At 40.6% G+C, this 25,986-nt stretch overlaps 1 protein-coding gene across 1 annotated transcript in view; it reads right to left on the reverse strand.

Annotated features, from left to right (window-relative positions):
- Positions 1-25,986, reverse strand: part of Plekha8 (pleckstrin homology domain containing A8) — a 63,407-nt gene that overhangs the window by 25,967 nt on the left and 11,454 nt on the right. Inside the window, exons 2-9 of the mRNA XM_048440379.3 lie at positions 15,130-15,246; positions 13,130-13,285; positions 11,781-11,905; positions 9,321-9,479; positions 8,386-8,426; positions 6,431-6,588; positions 4,499-4,655; positions 4,153-4,238 (exon numbers count right to left, since the gene is read on the reverse strand). Coding sequence (XP_048296336.3) covers positions 4,153-4,238; positions 4,499-4,655; positions 6,431-6,588; positions 8,386-8,426; positions 9,321-9,479; positions 11,781-11,905; positions 13,130-13,285; positions 15,130-15,246 — 999 coding nt within the window. The remainder of the gene's footprint in view (positions 1-4,152; positions 4,239-4,498; positions 4,656-6,430; positions 6,589-8,385; positions 8,427-9,320; positions 9,480-11,780; positions 11,906-13,129; positions 13,286-15,129; positions 15,247-25,986) is intronic.

Consider the following 25,986-nt stretch of genomic DNA (forward strand, 5'->3'; position numbering starts at 1 on the left):
TTAAATTAACACACACACACATATATCATACTAATGGACTAGAAGGCATAATGTTAGGTAAGACATTAAATTTTCCTCAGAATGGCTTACAAATTCAATGCAGTTTTAATCAAATCCCAGAGGCCTTTTAATAGGTAAGATAAATTATATTAAAATTATAATTTAATTATACATAAATTATACATACCTGTAAGGGACCTAGAATTGCCAAAACGATCATAAAAAGAAATAAAATTGAAAGACTTATAATCTCTGATTTTAAGCTTTACATTCTTAAGACTCTAAGGAAATACAAACAAATCATGGAAGCAGAAAAGAGATCGATTTTATAGGTTTACAGGTCTTGGAGCAGATGGCCAGGGCAACATAAGAAGATACTGGTCGTTGTTTTTCTTGGCAAATGGTTCTTAAATAGCTAGATTATAATTAAGACAAAAATGACCCTCAGTCCCAACATCATGACACATAATGAAAAGAAAGTCCAGTATGGACTACGGGCTGAGGAGGCTGGAAAGTCCCTCCCTGCCTTTGATCCCTAGCACCCATGGATAGGGGAATGGACTAGGCATTGTGGCACAAGTAGACAGTCTCAATACTGGTGGGGACACTGGGGAGTTAGATGCAGGAAGATCCTTGTTTAGCTACAGGCCAGTAAGATACTTTGCCTAAAAAAAAACAATGTGGGTGGCATAAGGAAGACCACCCAAAATTGTCCTCTAGCTTCCACAAGAGTGTGCACTTGTGCACACATGTACTCTAGCACACATGTGCACACATGAACACATGCACACACACAAACACACATACACCTATACACACATCATAAATGTAAAAATTAAAAATCTAGAAAAATTATGAGAAAGCATCTTTATGACCCTTGATTAAAAATAACCGTAGGACAACTGAAAACATTAACACAAAGATCAACTTTGTCAAAATGTGAAACTTAATTTTCAAAAAACAGAGTTACAAAATGATATCTTAAAACATAAATAGGCAAATGAAGAGTCTGTGGGAGAAATATTTTTGATCCATGTCTATAATGGGATTTTACTTGGAATATTTAAAGAATTCTCAAAACTCAGTAATATGAACATCTTCAGTAATAGTACCCTAAGTAATAAAAGTAAACAATTTTAAACACAGACTAAATTTGGAGAGACACATCACAACAAAAAATATTTCAGTGGCAATAATTGTATAACATACTCAACACCATGGTCACTGGTAAATGCAAATTAAAGCTACCACGCGGGCCACTGAAGACACGAGGATGGCCTAAACTTCAAGTACCTACACCAGCAAGTGTGAAGAGGTGAAGCATCTGGAATCCCAGCATGAGGCAGCTGTGAGTGTGCAACTGTGCTAGCGTCTGCTCCTACGGGCTATCACAAAGGGATAGTCATTCAGTGACTCAGTAACACTGGAAGTTCTTGTCCTAGACCCCCGAGAAAATGAGGACTATACACACCATAGGGATGAATCTCCAGACACACACAGTGAGAAATGCAGATACAAGAGCAGACAACAGGATTCCATTCAGATAGACAAGGGCAAACTAAACTATGGTGACAGGAATCAGCACAATTACTGCCTTAGGCTTCACAATGATTGAGAAACAACTGGCACAGGAATGTTCAAGGGTGATGAAAATGTCCTCTGCTTTGACAGGAATGTAGAATATATAGGTAGGTGCATTTATCAAAATTACAATCACAACACTTTTAAGTTCTAGATGCAAGTTATACCTCAATTTAAAAAATATGAATAGGGTTTGGGGGATGTTTAGTGTATGGAGCACTTGTGTGAAGTGTGAAGACCAGAGTTCATGCCAAAGCTGGGAAGGTACAGAAACCACCTATAATCACAGTATTTGGGAGGCATAGGATCTGACAGAGGAGTGCTGTAAATAAAGTGGAGACTGATGGAGGAAGACACCTGACATCAACCTCTAAATCCTACATATATACACACACAGTGCACCCACTCCCTCACACATATTAACACACACACATTCACATGTACCACATACTCAAACATAAGAGAAACAAGGGAAAACATACATAATAGATCATAGAGTAAATTTCAACACATTAACAATTTACTACCTTTATACTAAGTAAATTAAACACACACACACACACACACACACACACACACACACACATATGCAGGATGGAGAATATTCCAGACAAGACTCAACCATAACCCTAAATTTTATCAGGGTCCCCCAAAAATTACCAGAAGCCCCAACCAACAGGAAGTAGTCTAGAAACTACGTCCACATTCCCCAAAAATGGGTTATAGATATTTATTATCATTTAAGGAGGGATTGATTACAAACTGCTACTGGTCATAGTCAGGAAAAAAGCTGAACAAGGGAGTAAAATTCAAAGATCTCTTTCTAAAGGAAAAAAAAGGATAGGATTTAGAAATGATACGATGAAAGGGAATATTATTGAATCTACTTTAATCTAAAAACAACTATTACTCTTTAAAATTTTACACTGGTATGGATTCTGACATGTAAATTTAAAGTTAATTTTGCTATACTGTAGGTATATTCCTACTCGTATTTAAGGTATTGTGTTTATGAAGCTCATTTAAAAATGTAATGTATAATTGAAAAATACAGACTAATAGTTATCTATAATAGTTAAACTTATAGTCATGTTAGGTATGTTTTCAAGATCATGCACAGATATATTTAGACAGACAGACAGTCTTCAAACATTTCAAAGACCTACAGAATATGGCACTTACTATGTTTAATAACTTAAGATTTTTCATGACAATGAGACACATCTGCTCCTGACAACACCAATATACTTCAAAGAAGATGATGGGTATCGAAGAAACTCCATATGCTGTTTGTTTTCTTTATGGCAAAAACTAGTTATGCGGCCAAAGAACTTGCCCTTGCCCCAATTGCTGACAATATACTGTCCAAACTGAACCAGTAGTACGCAAGAAAGGCAACTGCGAAACTTTGCCAAGACAAGGTAGAACAGTCCTTTAGAATTCCTTGCTTCAAAGGAAAGGCTGTCAGATATACCAGGTCTGTAGGCCATAGCTGGATACCCCAATGTCACAAAAGAACCTAGGTGCTGTCCAGACAGCCTGATGTTCCTGTCATTAAATAACAGTTCACCCTTTTGGGGCATTTGATGGGGCTGAAGACTAGATAGTTATAGTTGTCCTTAGTTATGATAAAAAGGTAAATTAGATATAAAACTTTAGTCTCATCAAGATAAGATAAATAATTGAATATCTTCTGTAATTTTGCCAAATACAAATGGATTGGCTATTTTAACTGTAATTTTTACATAATAACTGTTTTTATTGTATATAATTTTACTATGTTAAAATTAAAATCTTAGGCAAAAATGGGAAAATGCTGTGGAACAATCCTTTTGTGTATACTGTAAAAATTTGTCACTCAGATTTGTTAAATAAACACTGATTGGCCAATAGCAAGGCAAAAAGTATAGATGGGGCAATCAAACTGAAGATGCTGGGAGGAAGAAGGGTATAATCAGTGAAGCCACCAAAGCAAGACTTGCAGAAAATGAAGTAACAAGCTATTAGCCATGTGATAAAAGATAGATAACAAATTTGGGTTAATTTAAGTATAAGAGTTAGCTAGTAACAAGCCTGAACTATTGGTCTGGCATTTGTAATTAATATTAAGCCTCTGAGTGATGATTTGAGAGTGGCTATGGAATAGGAAACTCCCGACTACATATACATCTACATATATACACATAATTTATCTTAAAAAATTCTTTTGACTTAAAAAATTCTATTCCCCATAGTACTGATAAAAGGTCTGTTCTTGGCCTACCTCCACTTTGCAGTACCGATGAAAGGCCTGTTCCTGAACTATCTCCACTTTGTATGAATATTTTCAAGAAAGAAGAATTCCCTGGTTTCATTGTACTACTCTAAGATCAATAACTTAATCAATTAGAAATGGAATGGAAAAATACAAGAGTGTTTAAGTCACACAGTTTTCACTGTGTGGCATGTGATGCCAAAAGCTGAGAAGAATCAACTTATTGTACATAATCCAGAATAGTTATCATTTGAATTAACTGTGATGGGAAAACAGTCTAGAAACTAATGAATATACTGCAACTGTAGCAATCTTACCTAGTACTGGAACCACCGCATAACAAGATGCCAAGAACGCTTCTGTGGGAATGCCACTGTCTTCCAGAAGTTCAATGTCACTAAAGCTGAACAATTTGGTGACATGGAGAACGGAAGATTAAAACCACAACAGCACTCTGCAGTTCAGAGATGTTACAGAAACAGCTTTTTAGGAAAAACCACTTTGCCTGATTTCTGAGTAGCCCCAGATATTAAAAAACAATCCATTAACAATAATAATTCTACAGAGATAATCCACCCTGATAATCCAAATCCTTGGTCACAATTGCTTTCTCAAAAGAGAAGATAGGGTCTGACTGTCAGGGAGTTTTAGGGCCTGGAATACCTGGCGCTCATGGAACTGAAGAAAGTCGGGATAACTTCTTCATCGTTTTCCCAGATGGATTCAGGTGAGGAAACCGAGTCTGGCCCAGGCTGTGCCAGCTCACTGTCATGATTCCCAAGGTTTTCCTCTCCATCTTCCTTCAGTATCTCTCCTTGGACTACAAAGTAAATGATATCTATCACTAGGTTCTTATATATTATTATAAAAATTAACACATAATCATTAGCGGAAATTTCTAAAACATAGAACAGGAAATACACATACACACACACACACACACACACACACACACACACCTGTATGTATAACTCATTTTCAGTCATCGGTGCATCACAATTACTTCACTATTGTTCAGTATTCTTCAAAAACATGATGCACTGGTTTTATATTTATTTATATATTTTGTATATATGTGTGATCAGAGGACAACTTGAAGGAGCTGGTTCTCTCCTCCCACTATATGCATTCTAGGGAATCCAACCCGAATCATCAAGCTTAGTGGGAAGTGCCTTTACTCACTCAGCCATCTTTCTGGTCCCTGAAACATGATTTTAAGGACCTCATGGTATCAGCTACAGCAATGCAAGAGGCTTTAGTGATTTCTAAGATCTTTCTCCTACAATATATATAGTCAGTCCTGGCTGTAAGCATATTATTTGTCTGTAGATTTGCCCACCTGTCAACATTTACTTGTGAATCCCAGATCAAGACTTGTGGTGCTTTTTCGGTAGTCCTGGCAGTGCAGGGTGGTACAAACTTCTTACCAAGGATGCATGGGCTGAGGTGTTTATCTTGCTTCAATTCTCATGCCACAAATGCCTTTATTTACTAGCATGGTTTTTGTACTTGTGTACCCTTTATAACTAGCTTTGCAGTTTAAGAAGGCTTCAGGCAGTAATACTGTCTGGAGTATATAAACAAGAAGTCTGAGGTATACCTTTATGAAGAGAGTATGTGTGTGGACAAACTTCATTTAAACTTGAGTTACAGTTGATGGCTGATGCCTGCTCTGAGTTCAGTGTTTATCCAGACCACATAGGTATTTTTAAATAGAGAAGGGCATTAGAGCAATGTTATTCATTGATTAGCTGATCAAAACCACAGAACTGTGGAAAGCAAACTATTCCCTTAGAGCACTCACAGTATTCGCTAATCAGTGTCTGGGTGACTTCACACAGTATAAGCACAATACACGAAAGCTGACAGTCATGTTGTAAGGAGCCTGTCCAAAGGTCTGCAGCCACAGACTCCTATAGGGAATCTTTACTCAAGAGATCAGATTTTTAAAGGACGTGTGTTACTTTTCTCAGATCCACATCTAATAGCTTCTAAGATTAACACAATTTAAAAAAACTTGACTTGGCTACAAAAATAACAGAACCTTTTATTTTAAGACAGCTATAGAAGAAATTAACTTATTTAATTACTCAGACTTAAAATCATTTAGTAAGCACCTAATACACAACTACAAGTTCTAGTATAGTTAATCTGGCAGAAGACAGGGCTTTGTGATTAGTGCCAATGCAATTAGTAAATCTGAAAGGACATTATTCCCAACTACAGCGGTATTACCTGGAATTTGGCGTGACTAACTCACAGAAGTATGGAGGCTGGGAAACTGTGACATCCTCAGGCTCTACCAGAAACCAGAAGATTGAAACACTTAATGTGCTCTAATGTGACACACCAAGTCTGACATCACAGCCTGGGCTCAACAGAGGCTGGGATATTGTGGGGAGTCAGTGAACTACTTACATCTGCCAGAACACAGACATGACAACCAGTGCCAAGATGGGGTAACAGAATGCTAAAGTTACGTGACCTGCGGAAGCAGGCTCCTTAGGTCAGCGGCACACCTGGAGGCTAACCTGTGTCAGTGCCCTCCTAAGTCTACTGTTCAATACAGCATGGAAAACTTTCTTTTGACATCACCTGTCACATGATCATCTGTGTTTTCTTCACTTGACATGCTGCAATCTACCTCTGTGGATTTCAAATACAAGGAACTCTTGGTTTTCATCAGGATTTCTTCATCACCGTTTACTTCCATATTTAAAGATCCATTTTCACAACTGTTCAACTCCATCTGCCTAAAACAAACAGTTTAAAAGAAAATGTTGTTAATTTGCCACGGGTTGCCCAGATGCTACTCTAAGGGATGGGAAGATCCACAATCACTAAACACTGATTAAAAATAGATATCTTAAACTAAACCAAACCTCTTAGTCTCCTGAAGACACCAAAGCAAGAACAGAAACCAAACCACTAAAGCTGAGTATGGTGGCTCACACCTGTAATCCTCTCTCTTTGGAGACTGAGGCAAAAGGATTGTCATCATCCTAAGCTAACCTGGGCTATAGATTAATATCCACTTAAAAAAAAAACCAAAAAAACAAGGAGCCTTAATGGCTTTTCCTATACCACATGTCCTGGTGACATCATCTTAGGCTAACCTGGGCTATAGATAAAGACCCTCTTTTTTTAAGTAAATAAAGGAAGGAAGGAAGGAAGGAAGGAAGGAAGGAAGGAAGGAAGGAAGGAAGGAAGGAAGGAAGAAAAGAAGAAAGGAAGGAAGGAAAATAGGAAGGAAGGAAGGAAGGAAGGAAGGAAGGAAGGAAGGAAGGAAGGAAGGAAGGAAGGAAAGGAAAGGAGCCTTAATGGCTTTTCCTGTACCACATAACTCAACCTCCTTGCTTTCCACCAGCATCAGGAAATACTCAGGGCAGCTCTTTACTGTGCAATAAGCTTTCTCCAGGTGCCACATTTAACAATGAGCTGACTTTCTTCAACTTCTCCCTGGGAGGACTTTCATCATCACACTGGCTACTTAACCATACTAGTTTGTAGTCAATTATCTGAAGAGCAGCTGTGGCCAGCAGAGATTTCTCCTGTCAGCAGGAGGATCACAGGGGGACTGAGAACACATCAGGGCAGCAGAAAAAGCTGTTTGACACTTAAATGAAACAGATGATTCTGTTAAAAGGGATGTAATATCTTATACCCAGTCAAATTAAAGCAGTAACAGGACAGCATCCAAGCTACACAATGATTCTAGCAAAAGAAAAAATTTATTTCAAATGCATATACAAATAAAAACTGTGGACACAGACAGAGCCAAAGTCTCAAAAGAAACAGAAATCTACAAAAATGTTTCTAGTAAAAATATCTGAAAAGGAAAAAATTAGCGACCAAATTGAGGGCAATCTTTTTAATAACAAATCCACATACACGCACACACACACCATATATTGATAGCATATAAAGGGATGAATTTAGTAATTTAAAAGGATAATGTGCACCATATTTATTCTTTTTATGAGTAAAGACCCTGACAACTGTGTAATGGGAGCTTTTCCTTTCTTGGTGGTACTGCAGATTAGACTCAAGGCCACACACACAAGCTAAGTGAGGACTGTACAACTGAGTTACACAAACTTGCAGCACGTGTGTGTGTGTGTGTGTGTGTGTGTGTGTGTTTAAAAGCAAAGAGTAATTTAGAGGAATGGTACTAGTTTACATTCGCTAGCAAGTTATCCTTCAACTTAAGGAGCTCCTTAAAATTCCTTGTCTAAATAAGACAGAGAAGCAGCACCGGTTTTCCCGGGGAAGCCACACTGCAGCCAGCGCTGTGCTCTTCTACAGACATGTTCTGACTCTCAGCAACTCTGGACAGACCAAGTCAGGGCATGTGATGGCAAGACTCCATTTCCTAGGGAAACGGCCACATCTACCAATTCTGCCAACTATAGTTTAGCTTCACACAGGGAAGTCTGTAGTTTGCTTCTGGTACCATCTCAATCACATCACGACACCTGCTTCTTTAAAATGAGGAACATGGTATACAGGTTTCTAACTTTTAGAAGGAAGAGGAACAAGAGTTACTATACCTTTCCATTGAATTATGAACTGGTATGATAGGATGTTTCATCTTAAAAAAAAGCAAAGAAATGAAAGTTCATGTGTTAAATGGCAACAGTGTTATTTAGAATACCATCACATAGGAAAGTGATCAATACAGTCATAATACAGATTGCCCTCCTCAAGGAAAGAATTCTAAGTCCCCTCCAAATGAAGTGCATCCAAATATCTCAGAAAAGGAAGACAGGGTTTTGAAAGATCTTGTAGCCAAATTCCTAGTGACTAGCTCTTTTTGTAATTTGTTAGCCTTACTCAGCATTAATAGTTAGCAAATTAAGGTGAAGCATTATACCCAACACTAGCAGCATGAAGGTAAGCATTATGGACATTCCTGCCCTTAAGCCAACAGAAGTTAGGGAAATAGGGGAGTGTATGAGAAGAGATCTTCTTAGTCCAGTGTAGGATCTGAGGGAAGACTAATGGAAGACAAGGAGGGACTAAGCTGGAAGAGAAGCTGAGAGTACATTCTCAGCACTGAGAAATGATATAAGCAACGGCACATTCAAGCTAGGTACTGTCAGGGGGAAAAACAGGTGATACAGGAAAGGGCTACACAGTTTTGGTCTGAGCTTATAGGCCATGAGGGAATGAGCGAAAGGTTTAGATAAAATCCAATTTACACTTCATTACTATTGGCTAATGGAACGGCCAGAATGACCATGACTAGTAAGGATAACAGTATTCTAGGGAAGACTCTTTGGGGTTATAGAAAAAAGGTTAAAGGAGAGTATGAGGAATCAAACTACTAAAAATAACTGATGAGACATAGGGGACCAAGGGCAAATACAAAAGTGTAAGTAAAGCAAACTGCTCTATAAACAGTATTAGCCATGAAAGGATGTGTCCTTAAATGTCTAACATCCCACAATGCTGCTGGAGAGAAACTGAGCTGGTGGATTCTTACCTTGCTGGACTTAAGCACCGCTAGCTGAGGGGATCCTGGAGGAGTATGGTAGAGCAGCTCAGAGGTGAAGGCTGCATTTGCAATCTGCATGCATTCCTCCAGGGTCTTCAGGAAAGTGTTGCAGGTTGATTTCAGCAGAGTTCCCACATCGATTCCCTCCTACATAACAACCAGAAGAAGAGTCTTTTGTCTTGCTACAAGATGAAAAACTCAATTGTGTTATCTCTTGAGAAGCTTAAATTCGCAAACCAATACTAATATACCCAATCAGAATGTTGCTGGATAAATATGCACATCAGTTACAAACAACAGAAATGAACTAGCCCAAGTTAACATATACACCCTCACTGTTCTGACCCTTCATCTGCTCATCGCTCCAGCTAACACCAACTTCTTTCGGCTCTGCTCAATAAGCTAGGAGCTAGGCATAGATGATGCAGGCACTGTGCATTGTTTGCTCCCAGTGTGGCTGACTCACGGGCTTATGATAACTGGAATTTTATTTTCTTCTAAGGTAGTTTACTTGTCTGGGTATTTTGCAGCTGTGTATTTACATATGTAAGGTGTTCATGAAATATCTGGAGCCACACTCTTGACTAAAGATTGAAGAGATGACATGTATTTTTAATAAAGGTCCCAGGTGATGCTGTCGGTTGTAATCCATATTTGTAATCAAGTTCCCAAGTCTCTCACTGTAATTTCTTTAATTACAGACTGCTGTGTTCACTCTAGATCTGGCTTCTACCCTGGCACCACCGAAACTTTGGGTTACTTAGTATGTGTGTGTATGTCTATGTGGTGGTTTGAAAAGGAATGGCCCCAGAGTCTCATATATTTGAATGCTTAGTCATCAGGGAGTGGCACTCCTTGAGAAAGAGCAGGAGATGTGGCCTTGTGGAAGTAGGTGGCCTTGCTAGAGGAAGCGTGTCACTGGGCCCGGTGTCTCTCCCTTCCTGCTACCTGTGGATCCTGAAGTAGAACTCTCAACTCCTCCTCTGCAGCACCGCATCTGTCTACATTCTGCCATGCTCCCCACTATGATGAAAACAGACGAAGCCTCAAACTGTAAGCAAACCCCGACTAAACTTTCTCTTATAAGCATTGCCTCGGTCATGGCATCTCTTCACAGAGCAATAGTATAACGACTAAGACAGTCTTTCTGTCTGTCTGCTGCTTACAGGGGTAAAATACAATTCTCCTGCTCATTGAAAAAAGTTTAGTAGTGCTCCTGAATTCTAAACACTATATACCAATGGCACTTCCTCAATCTTGACATTCAAAATGTCCCCAGATATAAAACCTGTAGATTGGGAGCCCATGCTCTAGAATATAAATCCTTCTTCTGTTCGTCATCCCCACAAACACAGTGTCCTACACTCAACAAGGCAGCTGATAAATGATCTTAAGAAGTCAAAGAAAGTGAATGAAAGTGAGTTAAACCAGTCTAACAGAAAGACTTCAAAACAGTATTAGTGAGAGGGTTTTCTAATCCTAAGGAAATGAACTGACACTCGTATATATAAGCTCTGGATTCCCCAGACTGTAGACCAAAGCTGTGTGAGAGTGCTGCAGAGACCCTCTCTGAGTCAAGGTGAGTAATTCTACACACACACACACTAATGGATCTTTTTCTGATGTTTTGAGATGATTAAAGAGCAACTTTATTAACAAATGGTAAAGTTCCAGATCCTCAACTGGGCAGGATGCATATGCCTACAATCCCAGTACTCAGGAAAAAAAAAAAAACTTCAGTAGGAAGGTTTAGAGTTCAAAACTGGCCTGAGCTGAATAGTGAGATCCTGCCTCAAAATAATAAATAAATAATCACAATCCTTGCTGGCATGTGTCCATCTCTGAAAGTATGGGGCTGTTTCAGAGCACATTTACTGTGACAGACAACAGTCTGTCAGTCTCACTAAGAGTGACGGACAGACATCATGCTGACATCTCAGTAGCCACATGGAAAGAGACAGTTCAGTTATACAGGTAAGACTAGCTACTGAAAAAGCAGTGCAGCCGGGTGGTGGTGGCTCTCACCTTTAATCCCAGCACTTGGGATGTAGGAGCAGGCAGAACTCTATGAGTTTGAGGCCAGCCTGGCCTACAGAATGAGTGCCAGGACAGACTCCAAAGGCTACACAGAGAAACCCTGTCTGGAAAAACCACAAGGGGGAAAAAATACAGCGCAAACTGGGAAGAAACACACTTTCTTTTTTTTTTAGTACTAAAGCTAAAAATCCCCCATATTATGGGATTTTTATGGATTCATCATAAATTCCTTCGAGGGTGGGAAAGTGTGTTCTTCCAAGCAGTGCAATGCATGCATTTCTATGCAGAATTCCGCTACTATCTCCTAAGGACCAGTCAATTCCAAGATAGGCAAGAATTGTCAGAGAACAAATGCCCGCCGGCGCTACTTTTCTGTATCATTTCAGTAATGTCACGAAAACAATACTTTACCTCGGAGTCAGCAACACCGGATGTGGCCACTTCTTTTGTTTTATCTACTTGCTGAACAAGGAGGTCACAGTATAGCCTTAGTTCCGACATTTTGGTTTTCAAGTTTTCAGTGTTTTCTGCAAATTCTAAGTTAACACCAAGAAGAAAAGGTAAAGCAGTCACCAGAAGGAACAGCCATGTCCTCGTTAGTAGCTGCACAGAAGTAGGGGAGTAACTAAGGCCTCAGATGAGGGCTATGGTGTATGTTTCAGATGTGAAGAGTAAAGGTATGGGAGGGACAAAAACAGAAAGAGGGCATACCCTAGCTATTTCTTGAGACAATGCACTGAACAATCACAGATTCAGAAAGAGAAGAGTCTGGGGAGCTCCCTCTCCTGGGAACTGGGAGCAGAGTCAGAGCTCAGCCTTGTGGTCTGAGTCTGCCTCTCTACTATGGGATCACAGTTATCTGCCCACCAGGAACAGCGTTCTGTCTGAGGACTGGCTCTGCATGCGCCCACCAGGGTTAACAGTACCTAGTTGTTCATAGCAAGGCTCGATGATCACCTTAGTGCTGAGGGGTCAGAAACAATTGCTCCCAGCTCTGCTTCCTTTTCATGGAAGTGTTACACATTATCACCTGCTTTGAGTCTAGCAAACAGCTGAGAATTTGTTCCAGATTTAGCACCAAAACAACCAAGGAAGAGGCCACTTTATCGGCTCTACTTGAAGAGGACCTTCTCCCTCTGTCACATGAAAGGCTCCCTCAGCACAGCAATTTCTTCAAGCATACACATAGGCTTGTGGAGTTCTGACAGTAGTAACCAGGGGCCAGGAAGCAAGCCATGACACTCCTAACCAGTGCAAAGAAAAGGCCATCATGGTGCTCAGACCAAGTGACATCAGTGAGCATTAAGCAGCAGCAACACAGTAACCAAAGCTCCACCCACCGTAGGGGAGAAAGCGGAAAACAGGTGTATACTGCAGAGAACACCCTGACCCAAGGCTTCTCTGGTCACCTACTCTTCACCAAGTTTTACGATACCATTTCATGTCATCCTTCGAAGCCAGAAACCATCACCTTTTCAAAGATGAGGTGAATGAAGCTCAGAAAAATTAAGTGACCTATGGCAGAATCATTCAGCTATGGAGTACTGATACATCATTCAAGCCAGGCGTGTCTGGCTCCAATGGCTTCAAGTTTTTTACTGTGCTAAGAAAGCAGAATTGGAATTAGGTAGGGACCCTGGTGTAAGTTCTGCTTAAATGCATATATAGCATTTCACCAATACAAAACTCTGAGTTAGAGAACCTAGCGATGCCTCTGGGTAATTCCAAGATTCTGGGACAAGAGGACCATCAATACTTGCCTTTTTCCTTCTGGGTCCTACTATCTGTCAGGCAGGCCTTAGCAGACCCCAGGGCCACAAGCCACCGCTGTCTCTCTGCCACACTTCTGGCTTTTAAGTAGAAATATTGTTCCCCAGGGATGATCAGGTCCATGCGAGTGTTATCCACAGAATGAACTAGAAGCAAGGAAAGAGAGGGTGAGACTAGGTAAGAACTGCCTGGTCAGCTCCACCTCAACGTCCTATTTTGTTAAGATTTATTATTTATTTATTGGTGTGCTTACGTGTGTGTGTGTGTGTGTGTGTGTGTGTGTGTGTGTGTGTGTGTGGTGGGGTGCATATGCCTGATGCCTGTGTGTATGCTAAGGACAGAAGAGGTCAGCTCTTCTCCTCTCTCACTCTCCAGTTATTCCTTTCAGGCAGAGCTGCTCCCTGAGCGTGTGTTCTCACAGCTAAGGTGGAAGTCAGCAAGCCCCAGAGATCCTCCTGTCTCTATCCTTCTCAGATCTGGGATTATAGAGTATGTAAGATGCCTGGCTTATTATGTGGGTGCTGGGATCAAAATTCCAGTCCCTGTTATTGGGCATCAAGTGCTTTTAACCACTGAGCCAACTCTCGAGCCTCCTGACAGAGAGAGGGGCCAGTCCTTATCAACTCTTCTAGTGACATTAATTTCTGTCCATTTATGTGTTCTCGACAGTTTGCTGATCAAGAAGGGAAACCTTGCAGCATACAGTGGCACACACCTTTAATCCTAGCACTTGGGAGGTAGAAGCCACTGTTTGGAGGTAATTACACAGTTCTCATGGAGTTCTGATTAGTACTTGACGGGGGTCATTACACAGGAACAAAGGCTCCTCCCTGGTTTTTCTGGCTTCCTATATGAACCTGCCTTCCCTGCAATCTATCACATGGTACCATCTATCACGGTCTGGCATACCCAGTGTGCCCTAACCAGAGTTAGCACTCTCCTATTTTAGACTTTCATATTCTAATAGTATTAGCTAGATAAAATGATTTTCTTCATACATTACTCAGACTTGAGTATTTTATTATCACACAGAAAACAGACCAATATACCTGCTAACAAGCAGGGGTACAATCTTCATCTCCTTGGATATTCTAGGAAACAAGAACACATTACCCCTTTCTACTTCTCTTGAGCAGTCAGACCAATGTGTGGGTCTTAGAACCCTCAGGACTCTTCCCGAGAAGAAACCAGCAAACCATGTTCTCCTTCACTTTCCCCAAACTAGTCCCATTTGAATAGTTGAAGAGTTAGGAACACCTCAGTCACATAGCTCACTGTCTTAGATTCCAAAGCTAAGAAGTGAAGACTATTTGTCGGCTCCAGAGGTATCTGCTTACTGTGACTGGGAGGTGGGGGTGGGCATATGGGTAAGTATGTCTATCCTGATTTAAACACAAACGCATTTGATGCCACAGTAAAATCACTGATGCCTTACGAACAATCTCTGGCCCCAGGTGAGCAGGTAAGGAATGGGGGCTGAGTGAGAAGATGGTGCTTACATCATTCTGATCAGCTCTTCTTTCTTTCCTTCCTTCCTTCCTTCTTTTTTTGAAAACAATGCTTTCTCATTTTTACATACCAAGTCCAGTTCCCACTCCCTCCCCTCCTCCTGCTTCCCTCACCTATCCCCCCCTAATCTCCCCCATCTCCCCCATCCACTCCTTACAGAGGGTAAGGCTTCTCATGGGGAGTCAACAGCACTTTGAGGCAGGATCAAGCTCCTGCCCCTTGTATCTAGGCTGAGCAAGGTATCCTCCAAAGGGATGGTGGGCTTTCGGATTAGCTCTTAACCCATCCTGAAAAAGCTGGCTGCAGTTAGATTTCTTCCTAAGGCTCTACTGCAAGGACATTGAACCTCATACCCCAGTGTGTACTGCAGGAACAGCAGAGAAAGTTGTGTGGGGCCAGTGCTTTTTCATTCTTCTAGGGAGGTTCAAAATAAAATAAAATAAAATAAAAAAAAGAAGTTGCCATGTTGCCTGTCACTCACCTTGAATCTCACAGACCGCCATCTGGATGCTCCCTTTACAACCCTTCCAGGCATCTTCAGGAGAATCATAGTAGGACAGTATCCCCCCACAAAGAAGGAACCATCGAGGCTGCCAACCTAAAAACAGGGGAAAAGCCAGGGCAATTATTGTTGGTGTGTAAGGTGTCAACCCACGTGTAGAAATGGGACCTAGTAATACAGGCCACCAAGTCCCAGATGTGAGGCTCTTTCCATTGCTTCTAAGAAGGAAGCAGGTTAATGCCAGGCGGTGGTGGCGCATGCCTTTAATCCCAGCACTCAGGAGGCAGAGGCAGGCAGATCTTTGTGAGTTCAAGGCCAGCCTGGTTTACAGAGTAAGTTCCAGGACAGTCAGGATTGTTACACAGAGAAACCCTGTCTCAAAAAAAAAAAAAAAAAAAAAGTGATGGTGAAATATAATAGGACTTACACAAGATTTTTTTTCATCCCCAAAAACAGTTCTAATAATTTATATTTCTTAATTTTTCTAAGACAAATAATTACTGTCATAAACATCATTGTCATCACACATCCATTCCCCTTGTCTAAGAATTATCAGGACCTTAGAAACTACAACAAAGATTATGGTGTCATCTCAGCAAAGGTTACGCACTGTCCAGACTAATGAGCCTGCCTAGGAGACCTGAGCTCTAAGGACAGACTTCTCTGACCATTTATTATTGGTCAGCCAAAGCGCAGCAGTCTTTAAACCCTCAAGATTTAAATGAAGCAAGAACCCACAAAGTCTGGTCAATAATTTATAAAGGGGTGCAATGCAAAAACAGACCCATAAATACAGAACATGGTAGACACCACTGCTGGTCCAGTTGCTGCTGTCCTGCCATTCTGCCCAAGGGCAACGGGGACTAACAGCAAGACTTGCTACTGCTCTGACCACCAGAGAGAGAGGGAAAGAGAGGGAGAGAGAGTGCAAGCAAGCAATCCATCTCCTTCATTTTATCCAGTTAAAAAAAACACGCCCATTGGGCTAGTCATCCCAAATGTCACTGGCTAAATTGATCATGCTCCCATAACATTTAAAGAATGCTCTAATCATGCCACTAATTGGGTATGGGGACAAGCTATATACAGTAGAAGCAGGCATCTTAGGCTTCTCACATGTCCTGTAATTCCAAACAAACCAAAGGATTTGCTATAAATCAATCTTCATCTTACTCATAAGCTGCCTTCACTGACTGTTTCTGCTTATTATTATGAGCTCTTAGAAGAGAAAGTGGGAAGTAGTCTACAAGATATAGGCACAGGAGACCACTTCCTAAACAGAATCCTAGTAGCACAGACAATAAGAGAATCAATGAATAAATGGAACCTACTGAAACTGAGAAGCTTCTGTAAATCAAAGGACACCGTCAGTAAGACAAAAAGGATACCTTCCGACTGGGAGAAGATCTTCACCAACCCCTCATCAGACAAAGGTCTGATCTCCAAAATATACAAAGAACTCAAGAAACTAGACACTAAAACTCTAATTAACCCAATTAAAAAATGGGGTACTGAACTGAACAGAGAATTCATAACAGATGAACTTGAACTTCGAATGGCCAAAAGGCACTTAAGGTCATGCTCAACCTCCTTAGCGATCAGGGAAATGCAAATCAAAACAACTTTGAGATACCATCTTACACCTGTGAGAGTAGCTAAACTCAAAAACACCAATGATAGCCTATGCTGGAGAGGATGTGGAGTGAGGGGAACACTCATCCATTGTTGGTGGGAATGCAAACTTGTGCAGCCACTATTATGAGCGCTCTCTCTCTCTCTCTCTCTCTCTCTCTCTCTCTCTCTCTCTCTTTCTCGCGTGTGTGCACACGCACACATGCGCACACGCACACCAGTAGGCATCTTCAGTTAGGTAGTTTTCCTCTCTGAGGTGCCACATAATCTTTCTCTCATGTGACTCTACTGCGGCTGAGGCATCCAAAGAGAGGGTTGTGGGGACTTGGAGCAGAGCTGCAATGACTGAACAGACATAAATATCTATCCAGAGGGTCCTTGGGGATTGCATAACATGTCGGTAGGGGCTGGAGAATAAGGAACACTGCTGTTCTTGCAGAGAACCATGGTTTGGTTTCCAGCACTCACATGGGGGCTAATAACTGTTCCAGAAAATCTAATGCCCTCTCTGGTTTCCATGAGCACCAAGCAAGGCACAGGAACACAGAAATGCAGGCTAAACATTCACATGCATAAGAAAACATTTTTTTTTAAATATGGGTACAATACCAACTGATGTCCAAATGACAGTGACTTATTTTGATGTTTGGGAGAAGGCTGTACTTTCTGGAGCCACTCACTCCACACTTCACTCCCCCAGGCTAAATGGTCTGCACTAAATCTAAGGGAATGAGTTGGGAGGGCTGGTAAGATGTCCTTCCTATTCATCAGGGCCTGTTTTTCTAGGAACTACAAGACACAAGCCTGCCAGGAAACATGTCTCTTGCTTCCTTAAATAAAACTAGATGAACATTAATTCTCAACATTTACTCTCCAATAATTCCTGAACTCAATTACCTTGCCATATATTTTTTTCTCACCAAAGATAAATATTTTTTTTCAAAATTGCAGCTATTCCTCCCGTCACACTTTCTGTATTAAAAGCTTCTGCCTAAAGATGAAGATCCTTTGTTGACTGTAAGGAGCCCCATGGTCTTATCATGGCCACAGCCCACAGTCCTAGCAAACTTGTTGAGATGAATTCATAAATATATGTTGGAAGATATTTAATATATGTTTAAGTTTTACTGAAACACAAACTTGATGGCCACCATCATCACAACCAAGTACACCCATTGCTCATCTGAGTACACCGCTGCTCTCTTGGCCTCAGACATCACTGATGCATTACACCTTTGCAAAAGAATCTGATTATTTATGCCACTATTTAGGCCACTTACCCCTCACTGAAACAAACAGTTTCTCAGAATCTGAAAACTAAAGAAGTCTTTGAAATCACCTGAGTCAATTTGTTCAATTTATAGATAAATAAACCTATCCCAAGGCATGTCCTGTACACAAAAGAACTAAAAAGAAAAATCATGTCTTCCTATATTGCCCTTGTGAACACACAAACTCCTAAGCTTTGGCTCCCTGCTGGTAGAAAGCCAACCCAATACATAATAGTATTTTCACTTATAGCTCAACTCCTGCCACTTAGACTTGTGTGGACACTCACTGCCCCCAATATATACCACAATTCTTGTATAGAAAGAACTTGAAACATCCTGATAACTATTTCAACAAGTTTAGGATTTATTTGCTTTAGCAGTCTCCAAGAAAAAGAAGCATCAGGATCACATATTGACATATAATATAAATTACTATAAAGTATCAGCTCATCCTAAGATCTGCAGTCAGCAATGGGGGGCATGGAGTAGATTTCAATGAAGGTCAATGCCCCACCCTGTTCACTATAGCTGGGCAGGTGGCACCTTCTTACTTAACCTTTTTAATCTGGTCTGTAAGTAGCTAGGTTAGGCCCTATAAACATGATTGGAGGAACATTCTATTTACTTGATCTATCAATTCAAGGGCTAATCTTTCCTAAAAACCCCTAGACCCATTGAAAGTGTTTCCACAAATGTCTGAGGATCTAAGTCCATCGACTTTCCATCACTATGACAAACATCCTAAGATAAATGAACTTGCAAAGAGAAAAGATCTTGGCTTAGTATTTTACCAGATGTTTTAGGGACTCCACTGCCTTTGGACTATGGTAAAGTGGTACAAGATAGAGAGGCCAAGAGCTTGGTGATACAAGATGCTTGCCTCACAGTAGCTAGGAAACAGGAGAGGGACAGCATCCAACTTTTCTGGAGCATGCCCTCAGTAACCCCACTTCCTTCATTTTTCTAGGCTCCCCATGAAGTTTCTGCCACCTGACAACAGTATGAAGCTGACCAAGACTTAACTCGTGGGCCTTTGAGGAGCATTCCATATCCAAACTACATCAGCCCCCTGTGGTTCAAACTGACACTAAATAAATCACATCAATTTCAAGACCATTTTTAATGTAGCACAGAATTTTAAAAAGTCTGCTAGTTAAACAAGGACAAAACAATAGTCACAATGTGATTCCAGATTCTGTAATAATAATAACAGTAATAATGATAAACTTGAAATTAAAAAAGAACATACTAAACTAGCTTTATCTTACAGGGCTCCTAAAATGCTGAAAGCCCTCCTCTCTCTGCACAGCCCAGCTGCAGTGAGTTTTGAGAGTGGCTGAGGATCTGAACTGTGGGAGGCACAGAGGTCCTAGTACTCACAGAGTAGCACTAAAAGAACCAGAAGTGTTAATCACACAGGGTGTCTCCTCAATGGAGGAGATACAAATCTAATATCTACATTCCATCCAGAAAGCTGGGAATGGAGGTTGTTAACAACCTGGTATCTGAAAGAATAGTGCCACCCTAATTCTCCAGAATGATCATCCCAGACTCTTTCCCGGACCATTCCCCATCCTTAGCGGGGATGTCACAAGTACTTTATCCCTAGATTCTAGGCCTTTTTAGCTAGAGAACCCACCCTCATAGTCACATGTACTTTGTAAAGAGTCTCTAGTTAGTCAAACCTTAAGCTTCACTGTATACCTGGAACTGGACCGGCTGAACTGACTGTTGCCTGGAAACCTTTCCCCAAATTGTACTATGTTTTAAAACTGCCTGGCATTAGACTCCCCAAAGTCTGATCCAGGCTGACAAAGTCAATCTGCACTGGGTTTTCATTCTTATCACTTTGAGTGGTTCTCTTCCCTGAATGACACCTGCAGAGACCCCTCACTGTACTAATGATTGAAGCAACTCCTTCACAACTGTAAGGCATTTTTACCTGGGGGAATATAATTACTCAGGGGAATTCAATATGGCACCATTTTATTCTTTAATTTGGAACTATAGAAACTGACAAAAGGAGCTTTTTTAGAAGCTTAAGGTTCCTGAAGTCTCAAAGGATACATTAAGGAACCCCATTCCTGTTAGACGAGATTAAATGCTGGGACGGAAAGTCCCATTAGTGCTGGACACCCTGTTCTTTTTAATGTCCAATGCTGACAACCTGGGCTACAGCCCAGCAAAGGTGAACTGAACAAGAAAAGATGCATGAATGGCGAGGTGGCTATTGATCTACTTCACATTTCAAGATCTTCTGCAGATAGCTGGGAATGGGAGATAATAAAAGACTCAAGGTAACAGAAGACTGGTGGAAACTACAGGTATGCACCATTCTCGTTATCCTGCCAACTGATCCATCTTCCTGTCTAAACCAAACCCCTTTTTGCTATTCTCCATTAAGGAGGAACATGTTTCCAAACTACACACATGAAAGGATGAGCTAAAAACTAGAGTTTTAGCTCACACCTTCTGTTATCACCAGAGTGGGCATTCACACAGGAAAAAATATGCAAATGCCTAAAAATCAAGTTCAAGGGCATCCTGGTTTCTGTGGTGGGTTCCAAAACAGCTAGGGCCACATAGATAAGACCCTATCTCAAAGACAAAACAAAACATTAAACAATAAAGTATTTAAGTCCTAAATACTACCATTCTCAAACTACAGTCTGCTGTTCCTTCTTCACACAGCAGATGCTTTTGACACTTAATCCTTGGACAACCATTTGCAGAATCTACTTTCTGGGAGACAGGGGGTTGCTGTGTTGGTTCAGCCTCAAAATCCCACGCTCAAAGGATCCTTCTGCCTTGCCTTCCAGAGTAGCTGGTACTACCATGCCACCATACCTGCCAAAGTTTTAAAACTCAATTAACATTGAAATACACGCATGCACACACGCACACACACACACACACACACGACCATAATTTTCTTTGAAATATGTACTTATATTTTGGAATAAATTTTTATTTCTTGTGTTAATTTGGCACTAAATCTTCTTTGTTCTTTCTTTCCTTTTCTTTTCTTTCTTTCTTTCTTTTTTTTTGGTTTTCCAAGACAAAGTTTCCCTGTAGCTTTGGAGCCTGTCCTGGAACTAGCTCTTGTAGACCAGGCTGGCCTAAAACTCAGAGATCCACCTGTCTCTGCCTCCCTAGTGCTGGGATTAAAGGTGTGTGCCACCACTGACTAGCTCTAAATTTATTTTTTAAATGCTCTAACAGAACTACCACTTTTAAATCAAAATTTCTAAGCACAAATGTTCTTATTTCTTTAAAAAATCATATTAAAGATGAAACACATGAGCCATGTCTATGTAATGTGTGGAGACAAAGACACTGTACAGTGTATGACAACCAGTTCATCTGAACCACTCTGAGGAAGGGGGTGCCTCATTAAACAAGCACCTGAAACACTTTAAAGTTTATATCAAGTAAAACGTATCCTTTGGGAAACAATTCCAAGTTTCAACAATCACATAGGTCCAAGCACTACAGTCAAGGGATAAACACAGTCCCTTCCCAGATTTTCTTGGGCCACTCTTCATGGTCAAGTCTCCCCTGGGTCTTAGTCACTGCTCTGTTGACATAAGGAGACACCACTGAAAGATTTGTAGCATGAATGACCCTAGCAGGTCTCACTGTAGGTGGGAGAGGCTGTGGCGGGTGGGAGATAGACAGATATGCCATGCAGAGAAAACTTAGGTATGGAGAGCTTATTTAGTGGGTACTGAAGGGTATGGGAGGGAAGGGGGTATGGGGGGAGAGAAAGAGAAAGGGACAGAAAAAGAGAGGAAAGAGGGGGAGGGAGGGAGGCAGAGGTTGCCTCTTCAGAAGAAGACAGAGAGAGAAAGAGGAGGAGCGAACACATGCATGCTGGAGATCAGTTTGCCTCATTGGTAAGGGGGAGATTGGGAGTGGGCAGAGACAGGGTCCTCAGGTGACAGGGCAGGCCATCAGAATTATAACATTACTATCTTTTTCTTATAATAAAAAGACGAGGAGTTAAGCATGGCAGGTTAAGGGGATGAGGGCGTCAAGTTCTCAAGACTGCTTCCTGCTGATTTGTGGACATCAGAGTCTTGGGGGAATCTGAGAAAGTTGGGTGCTGGTCATGGGGTAGCTGGTTGCTTCACTCCTGTCCAGGATTTGTGGTGTGGAACTGTCTGGTCTCTCTTGGACCTGGCAAGGTGTTGGCAGAGCAGAGGACAAGGCTAAGTTTAGGAAGAAAAAAATTTTCCTTAAGTTCTGGTAATTGAGGAGTATGGTGTCAGGACCAGGAAATTGAGAGAGGGGTGTATCTGACCTGTTTGCGATGAATCCTTAAATTTGACTCCCTGAAACTCACAAGAATTCTTTGAGTTTGTGAAAACATAAGTTTTAGAAACATATATTGTATAAACAGCCGCATATTTATGCCATAATGACTGTGACAGATGATTTTGCACAATGAAAAGTATCTTTAGAAAATGACCAAAGAGAATTCAAAATCTTGATCTTGCAGTAGTGGTGGTGGTAGTACTCTGCCAGAGTTAGATTAGTAGCTAATCAGTATTTTATTGATAATGTTAAGACTATGAATGGCAGTATAATGAGAGAGTGATCCAGTCAATGAATTTTGACTTGGTAGAAGAACAGACTTTTCAGCAGTGTCTAAAATGGCCTTGAAACACTTCTACCATTTTGTGTTATGTGTTTAGGCAAAGTGGCATTCTCTGCATTGACCATTATACAATCCAAATGAGTTGAGTCTAGTGGGGTATGCCTTTAACACCAGTACTCAAAAGGCAGAGGCGTGTGTGTGTGTGGGGGGGGAATTCTCTGTGAATTTTAGGCTGTCCAAATACATAGCTAGCTTTAGGCCAGCCAGAGTTATACGGTAGGACTCTATCTCAAATACTGAAGATGCTCTGTTCTGCAATGTCATATATCCAGCCAAGATTTCATTTATATAAAAATAAACCAGCATATATCTCTTATTAATATGCAAATTTACTTCTCACCTTTAATGCTAGAATTATATATATACCAAAAAATTTGTTTTAAAATTAACTTCTTAATGATTTATTATCAGTAAATGCTAAAGTCACACATAAAACGAGATTATAGATGAAAGTGTAAGAAGTCTTGCTGCAAAATTCTTCACAGACCATGAAAGAACAATACTGAACTTCACATGGAAAAGCAAAAAACTCAGGATAGCCAAAGCAATCCTGTACAATAAAGGAACTTCTGGAGGCATCACAATCCCTGACTTCAAACTCTACTAAAGAGCTAAAGTACTGAAAACAGCCTGGTATTGGCATAAAAACAAACAGAAGTACCAATGGAACCTAATAGAAGACCCAGATATCAATCCACACATCTTCGAACACCTGATTTTTGAGGAAAAAAAAGCAAAAAAAAAAATCAAATGGAAAAAAGAAAGCATATTCAACAAATGATGCTGGAATAACTGGATATCAACATGCAGAAGAATGAAAACAGATCCATACCTATTGCCTTGCACAAAACTAAAGTCCAAATAAATCAAAGACCTCAACATAAAGCCAACCACACTGAACCTCATAGAAGTGAAAGTGGGAAGTACACTTGAATGCACTGACACAGGAGACCACTTCCTAAATATAACCCCATAGCACAGACACTGAGAGAAACAATTAATAAATGAGTCCCCCTGAAACTGAAAAGCTTCTGTAAAGCAAAGGACACGGTCAACAAGACAAAACGACAGCCTACAGAATGGGAAAAGATCTTCACTAACCCCATACCAAACAGAGGTATGGTCTCCAAAATATACAAAGAACTCAAGAAATTGGACACCAAAAGAACACATAATCTGATAAAAAAAAATGGAGTACAGACCTAAACAGAGAACTCTCAACAGAGAAATCTAAAATGGTCAAAAGACACTTAAGGAAATGTTCAACATCCTTAGTCATCAGAGAAATGCAAATCAAAACAACTCTGAGATTCCATCTTACACCTGTAAGAATGGTCAAGATCAAAAACACTGATGACAACTTATGCTGGAGAGGTTGTGGGGTAAAGGGAACACTTCTGCATTGCTGGTGGGAATGCAAACTGGTACAGTCCATTTAGATATCAGTGTGGCTAAGTCTCAAAAAATTAGGAAACAACCTTCCTCAAGACCCAGCAATACCACTTTTGGGTATATATCCAAAGGATGCTCAACTGTACCACAAGAACATGTGCTCAACTATGTTCAAAGCAGCATTGTTTGTCATAGCCAGAACCTGGAAACAACTGAAGAATGGATAAGGAATATGTGGTACATTTACACAATGGAGTATTACACAGAAAAAATAATGACATCTTGAAATTTGCAGGAAAATAGATGGATCTAGAAAGCATCATATTGAGTGAGGTAACACAGACCCAGAAGGAAAGATATATCTACTCACTCATAAGTGGCTTTTAGACATAAAGCAAAGAAAACCAGCCTACAATTCACAATCCTAGAGAACCTAGACAACAATGAGGACCCTAAGAGAGACATACATGGATGTAATCTACATGGGAAGTAGAAAAAGACAGGATCTCCTGAGTAAATTGGGAGCATGGGGACCTTGGGAGAGGGCAGAGAGAAATGTAGAGCTCAATAAATCAATTTTTTTAAAAAAGGCATGCACCACAGAAGAAGAAAAAGAAGAGGAAGAGGAAGAGGAAAAGGAAGCGGAAGCAGCAGCAGTAGCAGCAGCAGCCTTGCTGCAGCATAAGGCAGCCATTTTACCTGGGGGCAGCCTGTTTACTTGTTTAAGAGAATCATTATTGGGCCAGGAAGAAAAAAACACTTTAAATCCTCTCAAATAGGAATTCTGAAAATGTGGGGCTAGAGAGATGGCTCAGCAGGTAAGAGCACTGACTGCTCTTTCAAAGGAGTTGGTTTCAATTCTCAGCACCCACATGGAGGCTTACAACCACCTGTAACTCCAGTTCAAGGGGATCCAACACCCTCTTCTGACCTCCCCAGGTACTAGGCACTTATGAGGTGTACAGACATATATGCAAACAAACAACTATTCCCACACAATACATTAAAATAAATTATGATACAATACAACCCAAAGATAATACTAATTTGATATGTACAGGCTGAGAAATGGCAATAGGAATAGAAGCAAGCCACTATATATTTATAATATTTTTATTTGTTCTTTGAAAGTCTTATAAATGTATACAGTGTGTTTTGCTCATATCCACCATCTTCTCCCTCCAAGTTCCCTTACTCCCACACTTCTCTCCCAACATCCTGTCCCCCATATTTTGTTGTTATTGATAACCTCAGAGTCTAAACAGTGCTTCCTACATGTTTCCTACTTTCACACATGTATGAGTGTGGGGCCATGCACCGAAGCCATGTCCCCAAAGGAGTGTGATTTTCCATTCCTCAGCAGCCATCCACTATAGTCTTAAAAAGCAGAAAGCTTGACATGCCCAGATAAAAACACCCCGGTTCCTGGCGCACACTAGTTTTAAATCTAGGCTATGTTTCGGGCAGCATTTGTAGACAGTGTGTGCCATGAAAATACGGACAGTGAAAGTGCACATCATGCATGTTCAGACTAAAGCTGGAATGAAGGTCTGACGTGGAGCACAGGTGAGCTCATTTGATTCTGAACTGATTCCTGAACTGTGGGTAAAACTACTTTAACTTCGATGCAACTCCCTCAAATTCAATTATACGACTCTCTATAAAGTTGAGAACCACAGTTTTAGAATCTGGGTGCTTGAACACATCATTCTGCCCATCAACTCCCCAGAGTGCCTTAAAATATGCTAATTAAGGTATTAATGGGCACCAAGCATTTACAATCTCATCATTAAGCAGGAAGAACTGTAAAAAGAAAACATTGGATTTATTGAGTTTTTAATTTCACAAGAAATATTGCTGTATAGAAATTCAGGGGGGAAA

This window comes from Myodes glareolus, chromosome 6, assembly GCF_982192425.1.
Source record: "Myodes glareolus chromosome 6, mMyoGla1.1, whole genome shotgun sequence".
Taxonomy (NCBI): Eukaryota; Metazoa; Chordata; class Mammalia; order Rodentia; family Cricetidae; genus Myodes; species Myodes glareolus.